Source organism: Ichthyophthirius multifiliis (genome assembly GCF_000220395.1).
Source record: "Ichthyophthirius multifiliis unplaced genomic scaffold scaff_1120509251245, whole genome shotgun sequence".
NCBI classification, from domain to species: domain Eukaryota; phylum Ciliophora; class Oligohymenophorea; order Hymenostomatida; genus Ichthyophthirius; species Ichthyophthirius multifiliis.
Genome location: NW_004086062.1, coordinates 84,953 through 107,478, shown reverse-complemented (window position 1 = coordinate 107,478; position 22,526 = coordinate 84,953). Strand labels below are relative to the sequence as shown.

General features: G+C 16.1%; 2 protein-coding genes across 2 annotated transcripts, besides 30 other annotated features; both read left to right on the top strand. All coding sequences in view use genetic code 6, as the record gives it.

Moving 5' to 3' along the window:
- Positions 1-1,828: 1,828 nt before the first annotated feature.
- Positions 1,829-1,869: a microsatellite.
- A 63-nt stretch (positions 1,870-1,932) lies between these two features.
- IMG5_167750 (ser thr protein phosphatase family protein, putative) lies at positions 1,933-3,696 on the top strand (the record flags this gene model as incomplete). The annotated part of the gene is made up of 2 exons (XM_004030054.1): positions 1,933-3,343; positions 3,485-3,696. The coding sequence occupies 2 exons, from the start codon at positions 1,933-1,935 to the stop codon at positions 3,694-3,696; spliced, it is 1,623 nt and encodes a 540-aa protein (XP_004030102.1).
- A 794-nt stretch (positions 3,697-4,490) lies between these two features.
- Positions 4,491-4,552: a microsatellite.
- Positions 4,553-5,893: 1,341 nt separating this feature from the next.
- Positions 5,894-5,957: a microsatellite.
- Positions 5,958-6,049: 92 nt separating this feature from the next.
- Positions 6,050-6,093: a microsatellite.
- Positions 6,050-6,112: a microsatellite.
- Positions 6,113-6,278: 166 nt separating this feature from the next.
- Positions 6,279-6,312: a microsatellite.
- Positions 6,293-6,324: a microsatellite.
- Positions 6,294-6,324: a microsatellite.
- A 12-nt stretch (positions 6,325-6,336) lies between these two features.
- Positions 6,337-6,384: a microsatellite.
- A 144-nt stretch (positions 6,385-6,528) lies between these two features.
- Positions 6,529-6,600: a microsatellite.
- A 1,539-nt stretch (positions 6,601-8,139) lies between these two features.
- Positions 8,140-8,195: a microsatellite.
- Positions 8,178-8,215: a microsatellite.
- Positions 8,198-8,241: a microsatellite.
- Positions 8,203-8,240: a microsatellite.
- Positions 8,234-8,276: a microsatellite.
- Positions 8,261-8,306: a microsatellite.
- Positions 8,307-8,330: 24 nt separating this feature from the next.
- Positions 8,331-8,391: a microsatellite.
- A 334-nt stretch (positions 8,392-8,725) lies between these two features.
- Positions 8,726-8,769: a microsatellite.
- Positions 8,770-9,090: 321 nt separating this feature from the next.
- Positions 9,091-9,195: a microsatellite.
- Positions 9,196-9,989: 794 nt separating this feature from the next.
- Positions 9,990-10,035: a microsatellite.
- A 658-nt stretch (positions 10,036-10,693) lies between these two features.
- Positions 10,694-10,744: a microsatellite.
- A 508-nt stretch (positions 10,745-11,252) lies between these two features.
- Positions 11,253-11,294: a microsatellite.
- Positions 11,280-11,323: a microsatellite.
- A 1,244-nt stretch (positions 11,324-12,567) lies between these two features.
- Positions 12,568-12,817: a microsatellite.
- Positions 12,781-12,832: a microsatellite.
- A 1,189-nt stretch (positions 12,833-14,021) lies between these two features.
- Positions 14,022-14,059: a microsatellite.
- A 1,480-nt stretch (positions 14,060-15,539) lies between these two features.
- Positions 15,540-15,604: a microsatellite.
- Positions 15,605-16,214: 610 nt separating this feature from the next.
- IMG5_167740 (Ras-related C3 botulinum toxin substrate 1, rac1, putative) lies at positions 16,215-17,119 on the top strand (the record flags this gene model as incomplete). Its single annotated transcript, XM_004030053.1, has 5 exons — positions 16,215-16,300; positions 16,485-16,586; positions 16,628-16,748; positions 16,867-16,960; positions 17,037-17,119. The coding sequence occupies 5 exons, from the start codon at positions 16,215-16,217 to the stop codon at positions 17,117-17,119; spliced, it is 486 nt and encodes a 161-aa protein (XP_004030101.1).
- Positions 16,792-16,834: a microsatellite.
- A 1,807-nt stretch (positions 17,120-18,926) lies between the features above and the next one.
- Positions 18,927-18,964: a microsatellite.
- Positions 18,965-21,725: 2,761 nt separating this feature from the next.
- Positions 21,726-21,777: a microsatellite.
- Between the last annotated feature and the right edge of the window lie 749 nt (positions 21,778-22,526).

Genomic DNA, 22,526 nt, shown 5'->3' with positions numbered 1-22,526 from the left:
AAGAAGCAAATGATTTATAATAATTCATTTAAAAAAAATATAAAAAATAAAATTTATTTATTATATATTAATCTTATATTTGTTAAATTGTTTTTTATTTTTTTCTGTAATTTGTTTTTAAAGCTCAATATACAAAAAAAATAAATGGAAAACTGTCTTTTTTTAATTAATTAATTTTGTTTTTTAAATTATAAAAATAATGTAAAACATAAAATTAAATAAAATAAAAAATTAATTTTTTTTAAAAAACTCTTTATTTTTATATCTTATCTTTAATAATTTTTTAGGATATGATTTTTCTTATTAATATAATTTAAAGTTTTACTAAAATTTTCAAATGATATAAACTTTGATTTTAAAATTAATTAGATGAATATTATCATTTTAAATAAACTTACTATTTAAAATTTATTGTATTCTAAGGTAAAATAATTTTAAATGTTTTATTTGAGTAAAATAAATAATACAATGTTTTCAAATCAAATTATTAAACTATCAGAAATAAAATATAAATTAAATACTATTTAAACATTAAATCTTTATAATACTTATAAAATAAAATATTTATAATAGTTAATCATTATATATGTATTTTTTTTAAGAATGTACTTGAATTTTAATTTTATATATTTCCGATTTATATAATTAATTCAAAAAATTATTATAATTAAATGATTCAAAAAATAAAATTAATAATTTAAATAACTTTTTGTCTGAAATATTGGAATAATGCTTTAAATAATATAAGATATTAAACTAAAAAACTAAAAAAAGTTAAAGTAAAAATATTATATATTTAAATTTAATACACAATAAAATTAAAATTATTTATTCCAAATATAAAAAATATGTAATTTTTATTTTTATTAAAAATTAAATTATTAATATTAAAAAAGTTAAAAATTGATATTTATTATTTATTTTCCATTTTATAAATATCTAAAATATTTTTAATAATATAAACTTTCTCAAAAAAAAAAAAAAATAGGAAATAAAATGGATACAGTATTTTAAATATTAAAAGAAGCATTTTACATTTAAGCAATTAAAGATTTTTAACATAAGCATGTAAAAAATATTTTTAAGCATATTTACAAACTTATAAATCAATATATTCGATTGAAAAATATAAATGTATTTTTTGATAAAACAAAAAAAGAAGACTTAATATTAAGAAATTACAAATGCGATTTAAAAGGATTATATCAATCCTGTATTTTAATTTTATGATAATCTTCCTAAATAGCTAACATGTTATTAAAAGACATATAATATATTTAATTGTTAACAAAAATAAAAATATAAACATAGGTTTAAAAGAAGAATACATTTTTAAAAGATCACATAATTAATAAAGGTAAGTCGTTATTTATTCGACATCTTTATTCTTTCCTTTGTTAAATTATTTCGGTATTAAAAAAAAAATATTTATATAAAATAAATTATTTTTATAGCCCTTAAAAAAAGTAAATTAAGTACTTTAAGAGTATTTTTAATTACTTACTTTGGAATTAGTTTAATATTTTATCCTAAAGCCTACAATTCAATATTATATATTTAAGGACATAGATTTAATTGTGAAGAATGTGAAAGAATAGATTCGCTTAAATATGACTTATAATGAGCATTATGCATATTTAAGTTAAATATATATTTATAACTTTTTTGCTAAAAATAAAAAAAATAATAAAATAAAAAATACTTTCATTAATATTAACTAAAGTTAACTATATTTTATTTTATAATAAATTGAATATATAAAATAATAACTATAGAAAATATTATAAATTTAAATATATATTTGCCATATATTTTTTAAAAAAATAACAAAAAATAAACAAACAAATAAAAAAATAAAATAACAATAAATATAATAATAATTCAAATAAACAATCAAAAATTAAATTAAAATATAATTAAATCAAGACAAATATGAATTCCAAAACATAAAAAATTAAAAAAACCCTCTCTATATTTCACTTCAACGACGTATACGATATTGAAGGTTATACTGAAGAACCTGTAGGCGGTGCTTCCCGTTTTGTAACTTAAACAAAAAAGTTTCATGAAAAGCATCCTGAAGACGGTTTAATATTATTCAGTGGTGATTTATTTAGTCCATCTCCTTTATCTCTATTATACAAAGGAGAATAAATGATTGAGCCAATAAATGCATGCAGAATCGATGTCGCCTGTGTAGGAAATCATGAATTCGATTTTTCAATAGAAGTAGCTGAAAAATTATTTTAAAAGTGTAATTTTCCTTGGTTATGTAGTAATGTTTTTAATATTGAAACTAATTGCATTTTCGCAAATAATAACGCTTATTCTATTCTCGAAAAAAATGGACTCGTAATCGGAATCATGGGGCTTGCAGAAGCCGATTGGCTTAATTCAGTAAGCGAAATAGATTTAAGTCTGGTAAAATATGAAGATTTTGTCGCTTGTGGTCGTAGATTGACTAAAATCATGAAGGAATAATACAAATGTGACCTTATTATAGCTTTAACACACATGAGGGTGCCTAATGATATTAAATTAGGATAAGAGGTACCTGAAATAGATCTTATTTTGGGAGGTCATGACCATATAATAACATAATAAGTAATAAATAGCAATATATTGATTAAAAGTGGGAGTGATTTCAGATAATATAGCATAATAGACATCGAATTTATGGAAGATTTAGATACCGAAGAAGAAGAAAATAAAGGAAAATAATAATTCATATATATAAAAAAGAATAATTTGAAATTGAAAGTTATAACTCAATTTTTCGAAGTCACCAAAAACATTAAAAAGGATGAACAAGTATAAAAAATTGTAGATATTTACGTCTTAAAATCAAAAGAATTAATGGAAAAAGTAATTGGACATTCCCATGTTGACCTAGAAACAAGATTTGACAAAATAAGGACTTAGGAGACTAATTTTTGCAATTTTTATGCCGATGTAATTCGAAGCGAAGTATAAGCAGATATTTGTATACTTAATGCAGGCGCAATTAGGTCCGATTGTATATTTTAAGCAGGCCCAATTTCATATTCGATGTTAAATAAAGCTTTACCCTTTTCAGATATTATTACTGTGTAGGAAGTCTCAGGTTTGAAGGTACTTTAGGCTTTGGAAAATGGAGTTTCTAAATGGCCTGCTTTTGAAGGGAGATTTCCTTGCGTTTCGGGAATCAAATTTAAGTTTGATCCCAAAAAATAGCCTTTTTAAAGAATCAATTCTAATGATATTTGGGTTGGAAATTAACTATTGGATTTAAATAAATAATATAAAGTGGCTTTAAAATGGTTTATTTCTTAAGGAAAAGATGGGTATGATATGTTTTAGGATTGTAAGTTTATTGTAAACTAGGAAGATGGATTGCCTCATCTTTAAATTATGATAAGTTTTTTTAAAAGTTTATAAAATAGGAACTTAAGCGGGGCATATAAGGAGGATCTTTGTATTGAATAAAATGTCAGTAATTAATAAGAAATTCAATAACCCTTATAAAGAAGATAAAGCTAAGTTTTCTAATGTTAATGTGAAAATAATAGCTAAAATGTTAAAACCTTCGATCGAAGAAAATCTAGAATAGAAAGATAACAAAGTAGCTAACTTATTTAAGAATTTAAATAAATTGGGGATGATTAGTTCATTTCTATTGCTCCTAAAGTCGAAGGAAGGATTGAAATTATTTAATGATAGATTTATTAAAAATTTTAATTTAATTATAATAAATAAAATAAAATATATTTATTGTTTTCTTATTAAATATTATTATTTCTTCTTGTACGCAAATATTAAAAGTAAAAATATTTTTATTATTAGTAAATAAAATGTTAATAAAAAAATTGTTTATTTAAATATCAAACGTTAGTTCTTTTATATTATCATATGAAATATTATTATTAAATGAAGATTGACAATAATAATTTTCTGAGTTCATAAATTAATCAATATCATTATTATATAGATGGTTAGTTTTGGTATGTTGTTTTTATTTGATTTTATATGGTTGTATTACTAATGTATTCTTCGTCATTAATAAGTCCTAGTTTTAGATCATAGTATATTGTTCATAGTCATTAGTTTTACTTTTGTTTTGTATGGTTATTATTTAACTTACTTAAATTTGCTAAAGTATAGTTATAGGTTAGTTTTTCATTATTTATTATAGCTTAAAATCATTTATTTAGGTCCGTTTTTTCTTCTTTTAATAGTGCATATATTTATTTTTTTAAATATTAATTATTATTATGTCACCTCTTTTTAAATACTGTTGTTGCTTTTTAAAGTTAATGGTTTTATATTGTCAAATGATCGATTTAATCATTTTTAGTGATATATATTTTTCTATACTATGATTTGTTCTCTTAATTTTTTACTTAGTTTTTAGTTTATGCCTGTTTTTTCTGTCTAATTATTATTAGTTCATCATTTTACATTTTTATTAAAACTATTTTATTACTAATAATTAAATAATCTGATAGTTTTTTTGATATTTTGATATTTTTATTTATTATATGATAGTTTGCTTGATATTTTTATTTATTATATGTTTCAAATTTATTTGTTTCATTGTATTCAATATATTATTCTAGTTATTATGAAATGATGATACATTTATTATAGTAGAGTATTTATTATCTATTATTAGTTTTTTTTTTTCATATAGGAAATATGTCTTTATATATGATATTAGTGTATGTTTATTTAGTTTTAGTTTTCACTTTCTTTTTTTTAAGTTAGCTTTGTAATTATTACTATGTCAATAAATTAGTTGCATTATGTATTATTTAGTTTGATTTCCTTTATAAATTTAATTAATTGTTTATGTATTGTGGCTTTTATGTATTATTATTATTTATGAATATATTTTTTGTGATTTTTGTTTAAAGAATATCCATTAAAGTTTTTATGAATATTTGATTTTACTATTGTCATTATACTTGAGTTCTTAATATCAAAGTTATTTTTCCTGCTTTAAGTGTTTTTTTATTCATATTTATTTCTAACAAAGAGACTATTGTCACTAAATTCTAATATAATAAATAATTCATATTCTTGCCATTTATTTATAAGATTAGTCTAAGTTTAGTATCTCTATACTTTTTTTATAAGTTTATATGATCCTAATTTTTTTATCCAATTTAAATATGTTTTCATGTTTAGTTTTTTTCTTACTTTAGTTTTTATAAATTTTTGTATATATATTTACGATTTTTTTTTTATTTGGATATCTGTATATATATAGCATAGGTTTTTTAGTTTAATATTTAAAGTATTTATTTTGTTAATTTTCTATTTAGTTTGTTGTTTTTTCTTTTTAAATACATTTTAAGATTTAAATAAGCTTTTACATATAGTAATTTATTTTAATGAAATAAATAACTTATATAATTTTATTTATACTTTATTTTTATAAAGATCAAATAATATTAAAAAAATAAATAAGCAATTAGTTAAAATTATATAATAATTAGATTAATTTAGAATTTAATTTTATTAAACTTAACAATGAATTCATTTTGTTTAAATCAGATAATAAAATGAAAGATTTTATAAATAAAATAATTATATATATTATAATTGTAAACTTATGCTTTCTAATTAAAAAGAAATTAATTGTTATTTGAAAACATTTTATTGTTAAAAATTAAATCCTTCATATAAATCTTATATTTTATTATTTCTATGTAAAAATTAAAAATAGTCTTAATAATTAGAATTTAATTAAACAATTTAACTAAATAAATAAAATTTACAATAAATTAATTATTTAAATAACTTATAATTTTTATATATTTTTTTAAAAATGAAAATCCAATTCTTTTAAAATAAAAAAAAAATATTTACTTATCTTTATATATAAAAAAGAAACTTAATAATTGAATTTTTAAATAAAACAGATATATATAGTAATATAAAGAATATATTATAATAAAAATGAATAATTTAATAAATAAATAATAAAAATAATAAATAATTTTTTTTTAAAATTAATAAAGTATTTATGAAAAAAAAATAAAAAAAAATAATCTTAAAAAACATATTGTAAAAATATTAAATAAATAAAAATTTAATATATAATAAATAATTATAAAACATTTAATTATATTATAAAAAATATTAGAAATTATCAATTCTAAATTTTATAATCAATATTATCGATTTTACTTTATATTCTATTAATAATCTATAAAAAATGAATATATAATAAAAAAAAAAAATACAAATAAATAATAAATATAATTTTTTATATATATAAATAAAATATTATTTGTAAAATAAATTAAAAAAAAAAATATAATTAAAAAATATAAATTAAAAGCATTTTATAAAATATATATATATATATATATATATATATATATACATATATAATATATACCTTTTCACAATCATCATCTATATTTTAAATAATTAATTTATTTTTTGATAATTCTGTTTTTATTATTTTATTATAATTTAAGCATTAATCTATATTTTAATTTACAAATTAAGTTTAATATTAACTTTATTTTAAATTTTAAGTTTTATTATTTTCAATTTTTTAATTCATTTTTTTTTATTTTTTTTCAAAATTTTTACTTTATTTTTATTTATAAACATTTATTTCTTTTTCATATTAATCTTCAATTATTTCTATTTATTTCTTGATTTGCTTATATAAAATATTAAGTTAATAATTTTTATATAAATAAATTTAATTAAATTTAATATTTTTATTTTTAATTTTTAATTTTTTTTTCAAATTCAATACACAATTATTTATATTAAAATGTATTTAATATAATTTTTTTACTCATTTTTAATATATTATTTATACAAAAAAATTATTCAATAATTATAATGATATGAATTAATAATATTACATTAATCGTATCTTTTTCTTATAACCTTAGCACTTTTTCTTTTTCTAGTTCTCTCTTTTTTTCGGATTTAAATTTTATAAGTTTATCTTTTAAAAAAAATATTCTTTAATACCTCTTAAATTATTATAGTATTTTTAAATTCTTTAACTTTTTATTCAAGTAATTCATTTTTAGTATTTATTTCTTAAAATTATTTATTTACTTACATTTATAAAGTTTCAATTTCATTTTTGCATTCGTTTAATTATTCTTTTAATTATTAATTATCCTATTATTTATAGAAAATTTTTTAAACTTTTATATTTTTTATTTTACATTTTATAATTTTTGTATATATTAGTTATTTTGATTTTTTAATATTTCATCTTTTTCTTCATATTGATTTTCATTAACAAATTTTAAATCTATTTTTACATTTTATAACAATTAGTTATTTAAATTACTTTCGTTTTCTGTTTCTTATATATAAATTTAATTTTTAATAGATTATATTTATTTATTTAAATCATTTTATAAAGCATTTCTTTTTTCTAGTTCTTAATTTAGTAAAAAAATTTTTTTTTAAAATTCTTTGTTAGTATATGACAACTCTTTAAATTATTAAGTCATTATATGTTCTTGATTTTTGTATATTTAGCAATTTTAGCAAATTTACTAACCTTCATTTTCTAAAAAATATATAATTTTTTAACAAAAATTATAATAAATAAACAAAATAAAAATACATTAATTAAATTTACTTTATTTCTAAATTTCTTAAAATTTCTATTTTTAAAATAATTTATCTTCTAAATTTATATTTATTTATTATTATTTTTAAAGCTATTAATTAAGCAAAAAAATTTCTTAATGTAATTCTTCAATTACTTTTTTGCAGTTTAAAAGTATAGTCTCTCTATTTTAAGAAGATTATTAATTATAATTTTATTACTACATAAAATTTTAAATTTAAATTAAAAATAAAAAGAGTTAATAACTTATTAAAAATATTTTATTTATTTATTTTTAATATAAATAGAAAAGATATTAAAATAAAAATTTATATTTTAATACACGAATAAAATTATATAACATATATGTTTTATTTTATTAAATTAAAATTGATTTAATTTTATATAGAAATTTATTTTAAATTAGATGAATAAAACAGTTGCATCTTATAATTTTATTAGAATTTCTAAATAATTAAAATTAATATTTATATGCAATTAAATAAAAAATATTTATGAGTTTATATTATAATTTTAAAAAAACTTTTTTAAAAAAAATATAATAGAAAATATAAAAATTTTAAAAAAAAATATAAAAATTTTTAATAAAAATATATTTTTAAAAATATTTATTTTATTTAAATATTTTTATTTATTTAAAATAAATATAAAAAAATTTAAAAATATATATATAAAATATTATCATATAAATAAATATATCTATAAAACAAACTCGATAATTTATCTAGTTTATAAAATAGATTTAAATATAAATATAAAATATATAAAAATAAATATCAATATAAATATAATTTTTTTTCTATATTTTAAATATATATATAAATTCATTACTAAGTAAATAATAAATATAAACGAAAAATATTATATACGATTTAATAATTAATCATATTTAAATAACTTAAAATTATATTAGAAAAAAATATAAAAAATATATTAATAAATTAATTATTAAAATAAAAAAAAGAAGAGCATGTGCTTTTTAAAATAAATAAATAATATTATCTAAACGAATGATATAAATAAAAATAATTGTATTTTACAAAAAGAGCAATTTTGTGCTTAAGAACCTTGCTATAATAACGATTATTGTGACACATAATTACAATTTTATGTACATAAAACAAATTATTTTTATATGTTTTTTTTTTATTATTCATGTCTTTTTTTTTTTTCATTTATTATAATATATACAAAATTAAAATAATAATTTATAAAAGTCTTCTCATTCAGTTTAAGATAATATATAATTCTTATAAAGTAACTAAAATATTGATGAATATTAAGATATTTAGAGTTATTTTCATATGAATAATTAATAATTTGATGAGTCAAATAACCTTTTTATGAATAACAATGAAGAATATGACTATGAAATTAATGAATAAAACAATTATATTTAAGAATAATAATAATAATAAAAATATAGAAATATAACTGATTTCTTCTTAAATTAATAATAAAACTATTAAATAAATAACATGATATATGATTAATAATAATAAGAACTAATATAATATAATTAATAAATATTAGAAAATTATAAATAATAAATTGTATAATAATAATAACCATAATAATAATACTAATAATAATAAAAAACTTAATAACTCCAATATTCAGAAAAAATACAAAATGATATAATAAAAAAAATTAATAATTAAAAGAAGAAAAATGTAGTCAAAAACATTATGTTTGCTTTTAAAAGTTATATTAGAAAACTTTAATTAGGAATTAAAAAAGGAAATAATAATAACTCCTTAATTAAAATTAAAAATAATGATGAATCAACTTAATGCTCTCCTAAATGTATTATCGAAGAATTATTATTCATTAAAGATGAAAATAATTCAGAAGAGAGCAACAACGATGGCTTTTTACATAATTTAGATGTTTAAAAAGAACAAATTTAAATTTTAGATATTTACAACAAAACAAAAACTAAAGAAGATAATCTTGACTTGATGTGTAAGAAGTTTTTTAGATATATAAACTAAAAATAATTTAATCATTATACTATTAAGCTTCTTATTTAACATCCTAATTATGGATAAGTCTTCAGATATTTCTTACATAACCATAGTATGAACTGGCTTAATCATAGCAAAGTGGATAATTATTAAGCACATAATTATATGATTGAATTTTTGAGAGTAGTTTATGAAGATATAACTGTTATTGAAAAATTAAGAAAGCATGAAAAAAGAAAAAGTGTCTACAAGTGAAGGTTTTCATATTTATTTTCTATAGCTTTTTTTGCATTTTTAAAATTTATAGATAAGGAAAATAAAATATTATATATTTATTAATAATTGTATTTTTGGATTTTTTTTTTATTGTGAAAAAAAATTAGAATTTATTTTAATTTCTAAAAAAAATATATAATATATTATTTTTATTTATAATAAAATATCTTTTGAATTTAAATAAATATCTTTATTAGTTTTATATTTTATTATTTAATTTCATTTGATTAAAATATTATAAATAATAATAAATATATAATAAGAACAAATAGCAATTATATTTTTATTTATATATTTAAAAATAATGAGGTTATGTTTAATAAATTTTATTTTCTTTAGTCATTTCAAATACCCTTTTCCAATCAATTTATGTATTGGTGCGAAAAACTTTAAATTTATAAATAAATATCCTAAAAAATGCCCAAAGCCCATAATTAATCCTATCCAAAAAGGTTTATAAATCATATTAAAACAATATCCAAACAAACTATCTATATTTTTTTCACTTTCTTCAAATATATTAAAATCCATTTATATTCTTATATTTTAAAAAATGTTTTATTATTATTTTTTATAATTTTATTCTTATCTTTTTTTTATATTTATTTGAAAAAAAATAAAATTATTCTTAAAATATTGTTTTTTAATTAAATTATTAATTAATTTATATATTCTTTCCTACCTTTTTTTTTGTTTACTTTTTTTAATTTGAGGTAATTATAAAATAGTATATATTTAGTTTGAGCACATATATTAATAAAGAAGCCATTTATATATTTAATACAATTTTAAAAAAATAAAAAAATTAAGTACATATTAATTATTTTAACAAGTAATTTAATTAAGAATAAATAACTGAAATAATTACAAAAATAATAACTATATAAATATAAAAATAATATTTTTAATTTATAAGAGGTTAATCATAATGATTTAAAAACAGAAGTGATTATAATAAAAGCAATTTAAAAAATTTATAATCAAAAAAAACTAAAAAATATTGACAAAAATAATATTATTTAGTAATTTTTTAAAAATATATTAATAAAGACTTATTTAGAAATAATTTTAAAATTCTATAAAAGATAATAATAATAATATATCCGAGTCGAGTAAATTTTTAATCTAAATTCTTCCTAATTAAAATTAAAGAACTTTACTTACAATAAAAATAGTTGTATAATTAATTTAGGTTTGAAAAATAAATTATAAGATAAATTTTTAAACAAAAAATTTTAAAATATAGTTTTAATTCTGATTCTGAGTCTAATAATTAAATAATTGGCTTATAATATAATATCTTATTAAAATTTAAAATATTAAATATAATAAATTACTAAAAGACATAAAATATAATAAATATTTATAATATATAAAATTATCATTAGAGAATAAAATAATGATTAATTATAATGAAAAATTAAAAATAATATAAAAATATAATAAATAATTTAATTAATATAAAAAAATATATTTAATAATATTTTTAGATTCATTACAAAAATAAATCTAAATAAATATAATTTTTCAATATATAATATTAATTTCGAATTTTATTATATATAATATAATTTTTTAATCAAGGATGTTCATATATATTTTGTTCTTCTTTTTATACTTTATTTTTTTCTTGATCTATAATTGATTTATATACAATATTACTAATTAAAATATCGTCTTAAGGAGTGTTATTTGTATTTTAATTTTAGAATTATTAAGATTATTATAATTCATTAACAACTAAAGATTAAAGATAATTTTCATTTTATTATTGTTAAAATTAATCACTTAATAACAGATTTTATTATTCTTATTAATCATTGTTATTATTAATATTCTATTAGAAAAGGTTTTTTTGATTTTATATATTGTCTTTTTATTATTCGTCTTAAATATTCTATAGATTTTAAATATAAAGCATGTCTTATAGTTAATTTTATTATTAATTTTAAACTGTCAAAAGTAACTATGTTTTTTGCATTAACTGCTCGTTATTTAATTCTTAATTATTTGATAATAAATTAGCTAAAATTTATGTATTATTAATTTATTATTAGTCATTATTATTTTTTGTATTTGACTTTTGTTATTTTATATCAAATTCATCTTAAATATTTTAGATTACAGCAATATTGTTTTAATTTTAATTTGTTTTACTTATTTATTCTAAAACTACATTTATTATTATAATTATTTTTCAAGTTAATCTAATAGACTTTATTATTATTATTCTTAAATTTTATCTTAGCTATTTTAATTAAGCATTTTTTATTTCTCAAGTTATTATTGATTTTATTTAATTTATTATATCAGTATTTACTAAATGCTTATATTTTCTTATATAGATTTAATATTATTTAAATGTATGTCATTATATTTTAAGTTCAATTATTATTATAAAATTGGATATTTTTATTTAAAAATTATTATTAGAATTAAAGTCAAAATTTTATTTTTAATTAATATCTTATTATTGTGTTTATTATTATTAATTTATAACAGAATTTTACTAATACTCAGAAATTTAATTTATTTATTTATTTAGATTTTAATCAATAATTATTTTATCATCTTAAATATTGGAGTAATTTTAAATATTATTTAATTATTATTAAGACAAATTATAAGAATTATATTATTATTCAGGTTATAAATTATTATTATGAATCATATTTTAATAAATTTGTTAATTTTAATTGGATATTTATTAAAAATATTGATATATATTATTATTATTATAATTATTATTATTATATTATTATTATTATTATTTTTATTATTATTATTCTTATTATTATTATTATTAATTATTATTATTCTTATTATATTTATTATAATATTATTATCTCATTATTTATTACTAATATTATTATTATTATTAACTCTATTACTATTGTTAAAATTATTTTAAATTGTTTTATTACCAATTATCATTACTTATTTATTATATTTATTATTATTATTATATATTATTTATATTTATTTATTAATAATACATATTACTATTTTAATTTACATTTTTTTATATATTCATATTATTAATTTAATTTATTTTGTTTATTACATATCCTTATTCATTTATATTTTATTATTTTTATAATTAGCTTTAATTATTATTACTAGCATATTATTATTTATTTATATTTTTTTGCATTTCCTTTTTAAAAATTTCATTTTAAAAATCCTATTCATTAAGAAAATTATGACCTATTTAATTTATTTATTCCAAAGTAACATATTTATCTTTAATTAATTATAATATAATTAAATTTAATTCCAAATATTATATTTTTGGATCTATAAATTTAAAACATTATTTAAGTTTTTCATCTACATTTTCTAATTACGTCTAATTGCTTTAAAAAAAACTTTATAAGAATTATTAAAATTCTCCTAACAAACTGTATTCGATATGTTACTTTGACCAGTAAAGTCCTTCTATCATTGGAATAATCTGTTTTAAATCAATCTAATTATTAGCAATTGCTTATGCACTTTGATAAATTGTATCTACATATTAAACTAAAATTTATATACCTTAACAAAAGTTTTTAGCTTATTATATTTCAATTAATTTTTTATTTCTTTTTATTAATCTCGATTATTTGATTATATCATTAATATTAATTCTTTGCATTTTTAATTATTTAATCCTTATTTTCTTTATAACTATAATTCAAAAAAACCTCTTGCTTTCATACACATACATTCTAACTAAATTTTATTTACTCTATGAGGTTATTAGTTTCTAATGTTATCATTTTAATTTAACTGCTAATTTCCCATCTTAATATTATTTTTGAATCTTTAAGCTTCTTATTTATTATAATTATAAATTCTATTATAAAATAATATAATAAATATAATATTGTATAATCATCAAAAAATTTCAAAAAAACATATAGTAATATAAATTAAAATAGTAAATAATAATTGCATATGTTTTATTTAATAAAAAATAATTTAACATGTTAATTTTAATTAAATATTTTTTTTTAGGATAATCTTAAATAATAATTATTAAAAATTTCAATTAGTTTATTATAAATTAGATAAGAAAAATAAATATCTTTTTTTAAAAAACTTAAATAAATAGACCTAGAATTTACATTACTTATTATTATTCGCCTCTTTATAACCCTCTTTTCCAATATCTAAAAATTAAAATAAAAAAATACATTTATAAAATAGAAAATATTTATAATATGAAGAATATGACCAATAAATTTTCCATAAACATGTCTTAAACCCTCTAAATATTTACCTTTATAAATAATTCTCAAAACACATTAAAAAACTCCAAAGCAAAATTTTTTATTATTAAATTAATCTCGCTCTTAATTATCACTAATTTAATAATGAATATTTTTTTTTTCCCAAAAACCGTATTCATTTCTTACACCATTTCATTAGAAAAGATTTTTTATCCTATTCAATTCTTTAAAATCTTAATTTATCCATCTATGAATTCCTTTCCTATATGCTTTACCGAATTTCCATTCTCCAATATAACTTTCTCTTTATACTCCCTACCCATTAACATTTTCCATGTTTTTATCCATTTATCTATTCTCCTTCATATGTTTCCCCGCTTGCCCATACATATGCACCTAATCCTTCATGTTTTCTGTTTGCCAATAATATTTATAAGCATCACCGTTTGTTGGGATATATTTAATAACCAAAATCAATTTGAAATCGTTTTGATGTTCTGCTTCATAATGATTACTCGTAAAAATAAAGCATTATACTGAAAAATTTATATTTTTATTAATAAAAGAATATTTTTATTTTTTTTACTATATAATATCTTTTCTTGTTTTTTATAAAAAAAAAAATAGAAATTGTCCCTAATAAAAAGAGTTATTATAACTTTTTAATTTTTAAAAGGGGCTTTTATTAAGCTTTTTAATTTATTTTATTTATTAAGAATGAATTTAATGGTATTTTTCTTTAATAATTTATTATATTTAAGATAAATAATTATTATCCTTTTTTAGTTTAAATATATACATAATACATAATTGATTAAATTATAAATATTTTAATTTAAATTTTATTATTTTAGTTTTGAAACATCTAATATTTACTTTTAAAATTTTATAAGAGAAATACTTTAAGATTAATATAATTAAAATTAATCGCTAACTCAATATTTATAATCTTATAAATATTAGTTCTAACTATAATTTTCTTCAATTATTTAGTTCGATTTTTGTTTTCAAATTTATTAAATTTAATTTTTATTTAATTACATATATATAAAAATAATTAAATAATCAATCAGATTTGATTATATTTTATAAATTTTTATTTGTATTTAAAATTTAACCTTTTTTATTTTAAAAGTTTTAATTTATAATAAATTATATAAATATTATTTAACATAATCAATCATTAATATAAACTAATTATAGTTTTAAGAACTTTATTTTATTAACCTAATATATTATAATTTTTAAAATTATAAATCATTAAAGAAAATTTTAAATTTCTATATAAAGAATATTTATTTTAAATTAAATATAAAAAGTAAAAAATATTTTTTTTTTCAAAAAAATTATATAATGAAAATATTTATCTATAAAAAATTGATAAAAATAAACTAATTAAATTATTTAAATAACAAAAATATTGAAATCAACTATGAAATTATTTAAAAAAATAAATAAAAAAAATTAATTTTTTTTATAAAAATATGATTATTTAATTTTATATTTATATATTATTTAGCTTTAATTTAATATTTTATAAATTTATAAAATATTATTCATATTTTTTTTTAATGATTTTATTATAAATATAATGTATTATAATAATTTGAAAAATTCTAATTAAATATAAAAAAATTTAAACAATTATAAAGATAAGTTGGTTTAAATTTTAAATAAATTAATCAATTTTAAAATAATTTTCCATTTTAACTAAGAAATTTATTAACATTAATAAAATATCTATTGATTTAAGTAAATATAAAATAAATTAAGAAAAATGTTTTTAATTCAAAATTATATTATATTTAATTAAAACTTCTTTTTTTTTGTTAAATATATTTTTGAAATTTTACTTATATTTTAATTAAATTAAAAGTAAAATAAATGGAAATAAATCACTAATGTAATTAAAAATATTTAAAATTAATAGAATTTTATGTTTATTTGACATTTAATATTATTTTTGTTATTATATTATATAAATAATTATTTCTTTTGATTTAATACTTTAAAAATATAATATTAAATTTATTTATATACACATATTCATAAAATAATTTTATAAATAAATTTTTTATATAATAATTGTAGATATTCATATAATTATATTATTTTAATATAAAAAAAAATATTTACAAATTTATATTAAGCATATAAATGTCCTAGAATAAATAAGAAACTACTAAAATAAAATGTGTAATGGTAGGAGATGGAGCAGTTGGCAAAACCTGCATGCTGATGAGGTTATTTATTACTAAATATAATTATAAATTAAATAAAAAAATTATCTGACATAAAATTACATAAAATAATTATAAAAAATTATTTCATAAAGATATTAAATCTTAAAATTTATTATTTATATATTTTTTTACATTATTTCGAATAATTAACTATTACAAATTATTCATATTTTTAAATAAAAAGCTATACTATGGACAAATTTCCAAATGATTATATTCCAACAGTTTTTGACAATTATACAGCAACAGTTGAGGCCGATGGAAAAATGATTCACTTGGGTTTATGGTAAAAAATAACAAAAAATATAATAATTTACAAATAAATAGGGATACAGCTGGATAAGAAGTATATGAAAAATTAAGACCATTAAGCTATGCTAATACTGATGTATTTATTATTGCATTTTCAGTTATAGAGCCTGCATCTTTTGAAAATGCATTGAAAAAAGTTTTACTTTAATTTTTAATATAATAAAATACAAAAGAAGCATAAAAATATATTTATTAAAAAAAAAAATTATTTTTAATTAAAAAGTTTTATTTATTTTTTTATTATTAATTTAAAGTGGTACCCTGAATTGCAAGATAGTAATAAAAATGCAATAAAAATATTTGTTGGAAATAAGATTGATAAAAGAGATGATTCTTAAATTATTCCTGGTAATAAAAATTCACCAATAACATAAAAAGCTGTAAAATAAATAAAAAAATATTTAAAATCTTTATTAAATTTAAGGCGTAATAAATTGTTTCAGAATTAGGATGTACATATTTAGAATGTTCAGCTTTAACTTAAATTGGATTAAAATAAGTATTTGATGAAGCAATTAAGTCAGTATTAAGAAAATTAAAACAATAAAAAAAAAAATAGGATTTATAATGCAATTTAATATGATAAAAAAATAAATTATAAATAAATGAAAATTATTTTATATCCAAAAATAACCTAATAGTAATATTAAATAAACAAATTAACCGAAACATATATAATTTTTTTTATATATATTATTTTAAAATTAGTTATTTTTTTGATTAATTAATTAATATAAAAATTGCTTTAATTAATAATGAGTTTATATATTATAATTTATATTCAAAAAAAATTAACAGATAACTTTATATTTTCATATTTTTTTTATTTACAAGGATATATAGATATTCACTTAGTTATAAGTTTAAATAAAAAAATAAATCAAACTGTATTATTTTTATAGTTTTATTTTTGAATATCTAATTATATGTCCTATCTTAAATTAATAAAATTTTAAAGCGCTACTTTTTTCAAAGCTGGATTTTCTCTATCATAATCAGAGTCAAAAAAAGGTTTAGCTTCGAAATAAGAGATAGTTTCATTCTAAGATTTAATAGGAAAAATATAATCATTAATTTATTACATAGGTAGTAAATTTATTAAATTAAAAATTATCATAAACACGAAATACCAAACATTAAAATGTCCTTTTAATTCAATTTAAAAGAAGAAAACTCCAAACAAATAAAAAACTGAGCATAATTCCAGAAACCAAACCATTTCTAAAGAAAGATTTTTTCCTATATTTTCTTTTGCAATTCTTCTATAAATAAGATTATATTTATCAATCCAATAATAAATAAAAATCCCAATAATTGAAAAAACAATTCCTAAAGGAATTGCAGGGCTATAAAAAAATGTAAACCACATTGTTTTCATATTTTCGGCATATCTTTTGGCAATGGAATATTCGGGAAATTCCATCAATAAATTAGCTTCTTATTGAGTAAGTGTAGATTTATCATTTTTTTATTTTTCCTTTTTTAACTTTATCTTTTTAAGAATGTACCAAGGATCAATAAGCCAAACTAAAGGAGAAATAAATGCATTAAAAATAAAGACTAGAAATTCACTATAAATAATACCGCCTCCGATCTCATATAAATTATGGAAAAGAATAATTTCAACAAGAAAAGTAATCAAAGCTGTATTCGCAAATAATAAAACAGTTAACTTTTTTGCAAAAGAAATATTAAAACTTGTTAAAGTTGGCCATTTTTCTATATGTACAATTAAATGCACAATTTGAGGCATAAAAAACTTATTTAAAAATGTAATTATGAAACTGATTAAATAAGTTAAAAAAGTAAACAAAATTATTTTACTGTTTTAAGATTATTTTATTTCTTCTTCATATGCATGTTCTAATGTTTAAGATTAAAAATAACTAATCAATGCAATTAATGAAAAGCTAAACATCATTAATATAATTTACAATATAAATCCTAATAATCTTCCCTTTAATTATTCATTTTCGTTTAAATGGATAAACTCCCAATTTATTTCATTTGGCTCAGGAGCTTATTATAAATATATATGCCTATCTTTATAAATAATGAAGTTACTATATTATAAAGTTATTCCGTTTGTTAAAAAAAACATTAAATTCCGAAAAAAACTTTACTTATTATTATTCAAAGCTTCAAATTTTTCTTATTCTGTTTAAAAACTTACGAATGCAACTCCTTCAAATTTAGAATGGTCATTTTATGTATTTATTTCTTCTTCTTATAGTAAAGAAATAAGCTCTTTTATTTGTAGATCTATTTCAACTATTTCTTTAGCATTTAATTAAAAACCGTTTAGATTTAATAATTTTTATTTCTTTTTTATATAATTTTTTATTTAATTTTCAATTTTCAATATTTTTTCTATATTGTATACAAGAGTTATTTATGTCACATTTAACTTTTTAAAAGTAGCGGCTTAATGAGTGAACATATTTCTTAATAATTTTTTTGGATTCGGAGTGTTTTTTGGTATATTTCTAACCAATATGCTAAAATCAGCTGGAGTCTAATATTTTTCGTCAACTTTTGCTTCAATAATTTTTTGTTCTTTTCTAAAATTTATTGTTAATACTAATTAAAATAACATACTTATTATCGTCCAATAAGTCATTAATTAAGACTCTGATTAATCCAATAGATTAACAACAGAATATTGAACTACAAAATTACTTTAACAAGGTAAAAGCTCATTTTATGATTAAATATTATTTACGTCTTATTTTACTTTTAGCTTTTTATATACTTCCTCCACTGTACTATTACAAAAATCCCCAGAAGAATTAATAATAATATTAGGCAATCCTTAAAATAAGAATAAATATATGAGCATAATAATGCAATACTTTAAATAATTATAAAATAAAGGATAACCGCTTCCAAGAAACCCTAAGTCAAGTACATTTATAAAAATATTAATTTTTTGTCTATTTATTTCATATCCACAGCATTTGCAGACTCTTTAAATTTTTTAATTTTACAATTCTGGTTTTGTCTCACGGGATCTTGCATGCATTTTTGCTAATTCCCAGTCTGGAGGTATTTTTATATAATCATAAATTTATTTTTTATTTTATTGTGTTTTTAAAGAAGAATTAGATTTTATAGATAGAATTGATAAACTACTAGCTTTTTTAGAAGAATTTTCACCCTATAAATCAGAAGGCTATTACTTTTATTTTTTTTTGTTTGATATACCATTTTAAAATGTATCTGGTACATCATATGGAAATGTAGGGAATATCTTATTTGGTACTTTGGTAATTATTGTTTAGTAATTATTATATATAAATTTAATCTATTCTGATTTTTATTAATCTTAATTATTTGGAGATGTTTATGTTTATAAATAAGACATTCTCTTACTAAGAATAATTATATTTACTTTTTATTGTTTAATAATAAATTATATTTTATTAAAAAAAGTTAGTTATTAAAATATGATAATATAATTAATATAATATAAGTTTGCATTTAAATATTAAATTAAAAATGTAATTTTTATTCAAAATAAATAACAAAAAAATAATTTTATTGATTTACAAAAATTAGAATTCCTATAATTTTCATTATATTTCCCTTTTAAACCCGTTTTCCCAATATCCAGATTTTTCAATACCATTTTTATTTATATAGCGTACTGTTCCAGTTAGTTATCCATCCTTCCAAGTTCCAATAAGCATTCTACCATCAGGCCAAATATATTTTCCTAATCCATTTCTTTTTCCATTTTTATATTATCCGTCATATTTTCTACCATCAATCCAATAAAAAATACCTTTACCTTCCATAACATTTTTATTCCAATCTCCAACATATAATTTTCCGTTAGGGAATCTAAAATAACCTTTCCCTTACAGATTATTTTTATCAAAAAAACCTACATAATAGCTCCCATTTTTCCAATAAAAAGCTCCTTTTCCTTATTTTACTCCATTTCTATAAGATCCTATGTATTCCGATCCATCTTTCCATATTTATCTACAATCATCTCCATTGAATTTAGAATTTTAAAACTAACCATTATAAATAGAATCATCAGCAAAAAAATAATATTAACCTTATCCTTCTATTTAATCATTTTTAAATTAACCTACATATCTTATATTTAATATATATATTATAACTATAAATTTATTTTACATATCTCCATTCGAAAATTAATAATATCCATATCCATTCATTTAATTTTCATTCCAATATCCTACATATTATTCATGAATGAGATTTCCACCTTCATAAGTTCTCCAAACTTGCTTTCCTATTCCACATCTTTCTTATTTAAACCAGCCACCTTTATAATAATCATCACTATCAATAAATTAAAATATATAAGGAATATTAATGACTGCTTTTTTGTTTATTTGATGAATCTAACTATATTTAATATTTATTTTTTTGAAAATAAATATATTTTATATAACGCATTCTGCAAGCATTTTTCTGAAGTTAAATCGAAATTCTTTAGAACTTTCTCACGAAATCTTTTAATTTAAGAATTTTCTCTATTTGGGAAACTTTCCACTTGCTTGGCAATCCATTTGCTTGGTGAGGATAGTCTATATATTATATCTTTTGGATCAATATATTTCTATTTGTTTTTTTTTTTGTATAAAACACGAAGAAAGAAATTTTCTAATATCAAAATTGATCTATTATATTTCTCTTTTTCTATTCATAATATATTATTTTTCATAAAATATTAATATTTTTTATATACATTAATAACATTAGTTTTCTTCAAAGTTAATATCATTAGTAAAATATTTATCTTTAAAATTTTTCATCTTAGTCATTTATTAATTTGTTTAATCATATTTTATAGTATGAATATCATGATTATTGTCCTTTTATTTAAGTATAAATATATATAAGGATAGTTAAAATAAAAAGAAAAAATATGGAGATTTTTATTGTTATAATAATATTTATTTAAGAATGTTTATATTTAAAATTAATATTAATTTATAAATTAAAATCCTTATTCAAATATTTTTTATACATCATAACTTTAAGAAATCTCATATCCTATGTTTGAGTTATAAGAATATTCCATTTTATCAATAAAATTAATTTCTATTTTAAAATTTTAAGTAATAATAAAATATAAATATTTATTATTTATTAAATATTAAACATTTTATAAATATTTATTTTTAAAAAATAGTTATTTTTTTTAATTTAAATAAAACAATGGAGTATAAAGTTATTTTAGTTAATAAAAATTACAAAGTATTATTTTTTATTTTAATTTAACAAAATCCCTCATATATAATATATTCTTATATAAGAAGATGCAATTAATTAATCACTATCATAAAATGATGTTTTAGTAATCAAATTTCCGCTCAAAATTTCTACAGGAATTGTTTAGTCTGCTGATTCAATTACTTATTACCAATTATTTGTAGAATCAGGCATTACAAATCCAAATTTAAATTTCATTTTTTCAATTAATTATCCATTTAAAAGCATTTCTTAAATTAAATATAAATTATTTATTTTACTTTTTGTCGAAAAATTTATTTCTTATTAAACTATTGATTATTTTAAAATATCTTTTGGTATTTATGCCTTTACTTCATTTTAGTTATTTATTAATTGTTATGGATTTTAATAAATCCATATATTTTATCCAGTTTAAGGATTTCCTAAAGATACATAATTTATTTAAAAACCTTCTTTTATTTTATGTTATAATAAATTTTATTCTTTTTATTATTTATATATTTACATTTTAATTATAAAAAAAATGTTTTTTTATAATAATGTTAAAAAAGTAATTATAATTATAATATAACAAGAAAATTATTGAATATTAAAATTTAAATATTATCTTCTAAACCAATTATTATTTAAAATAAAAGCAAATAATAGGTTGAATATGATTAAATTATTATTTTGTTTT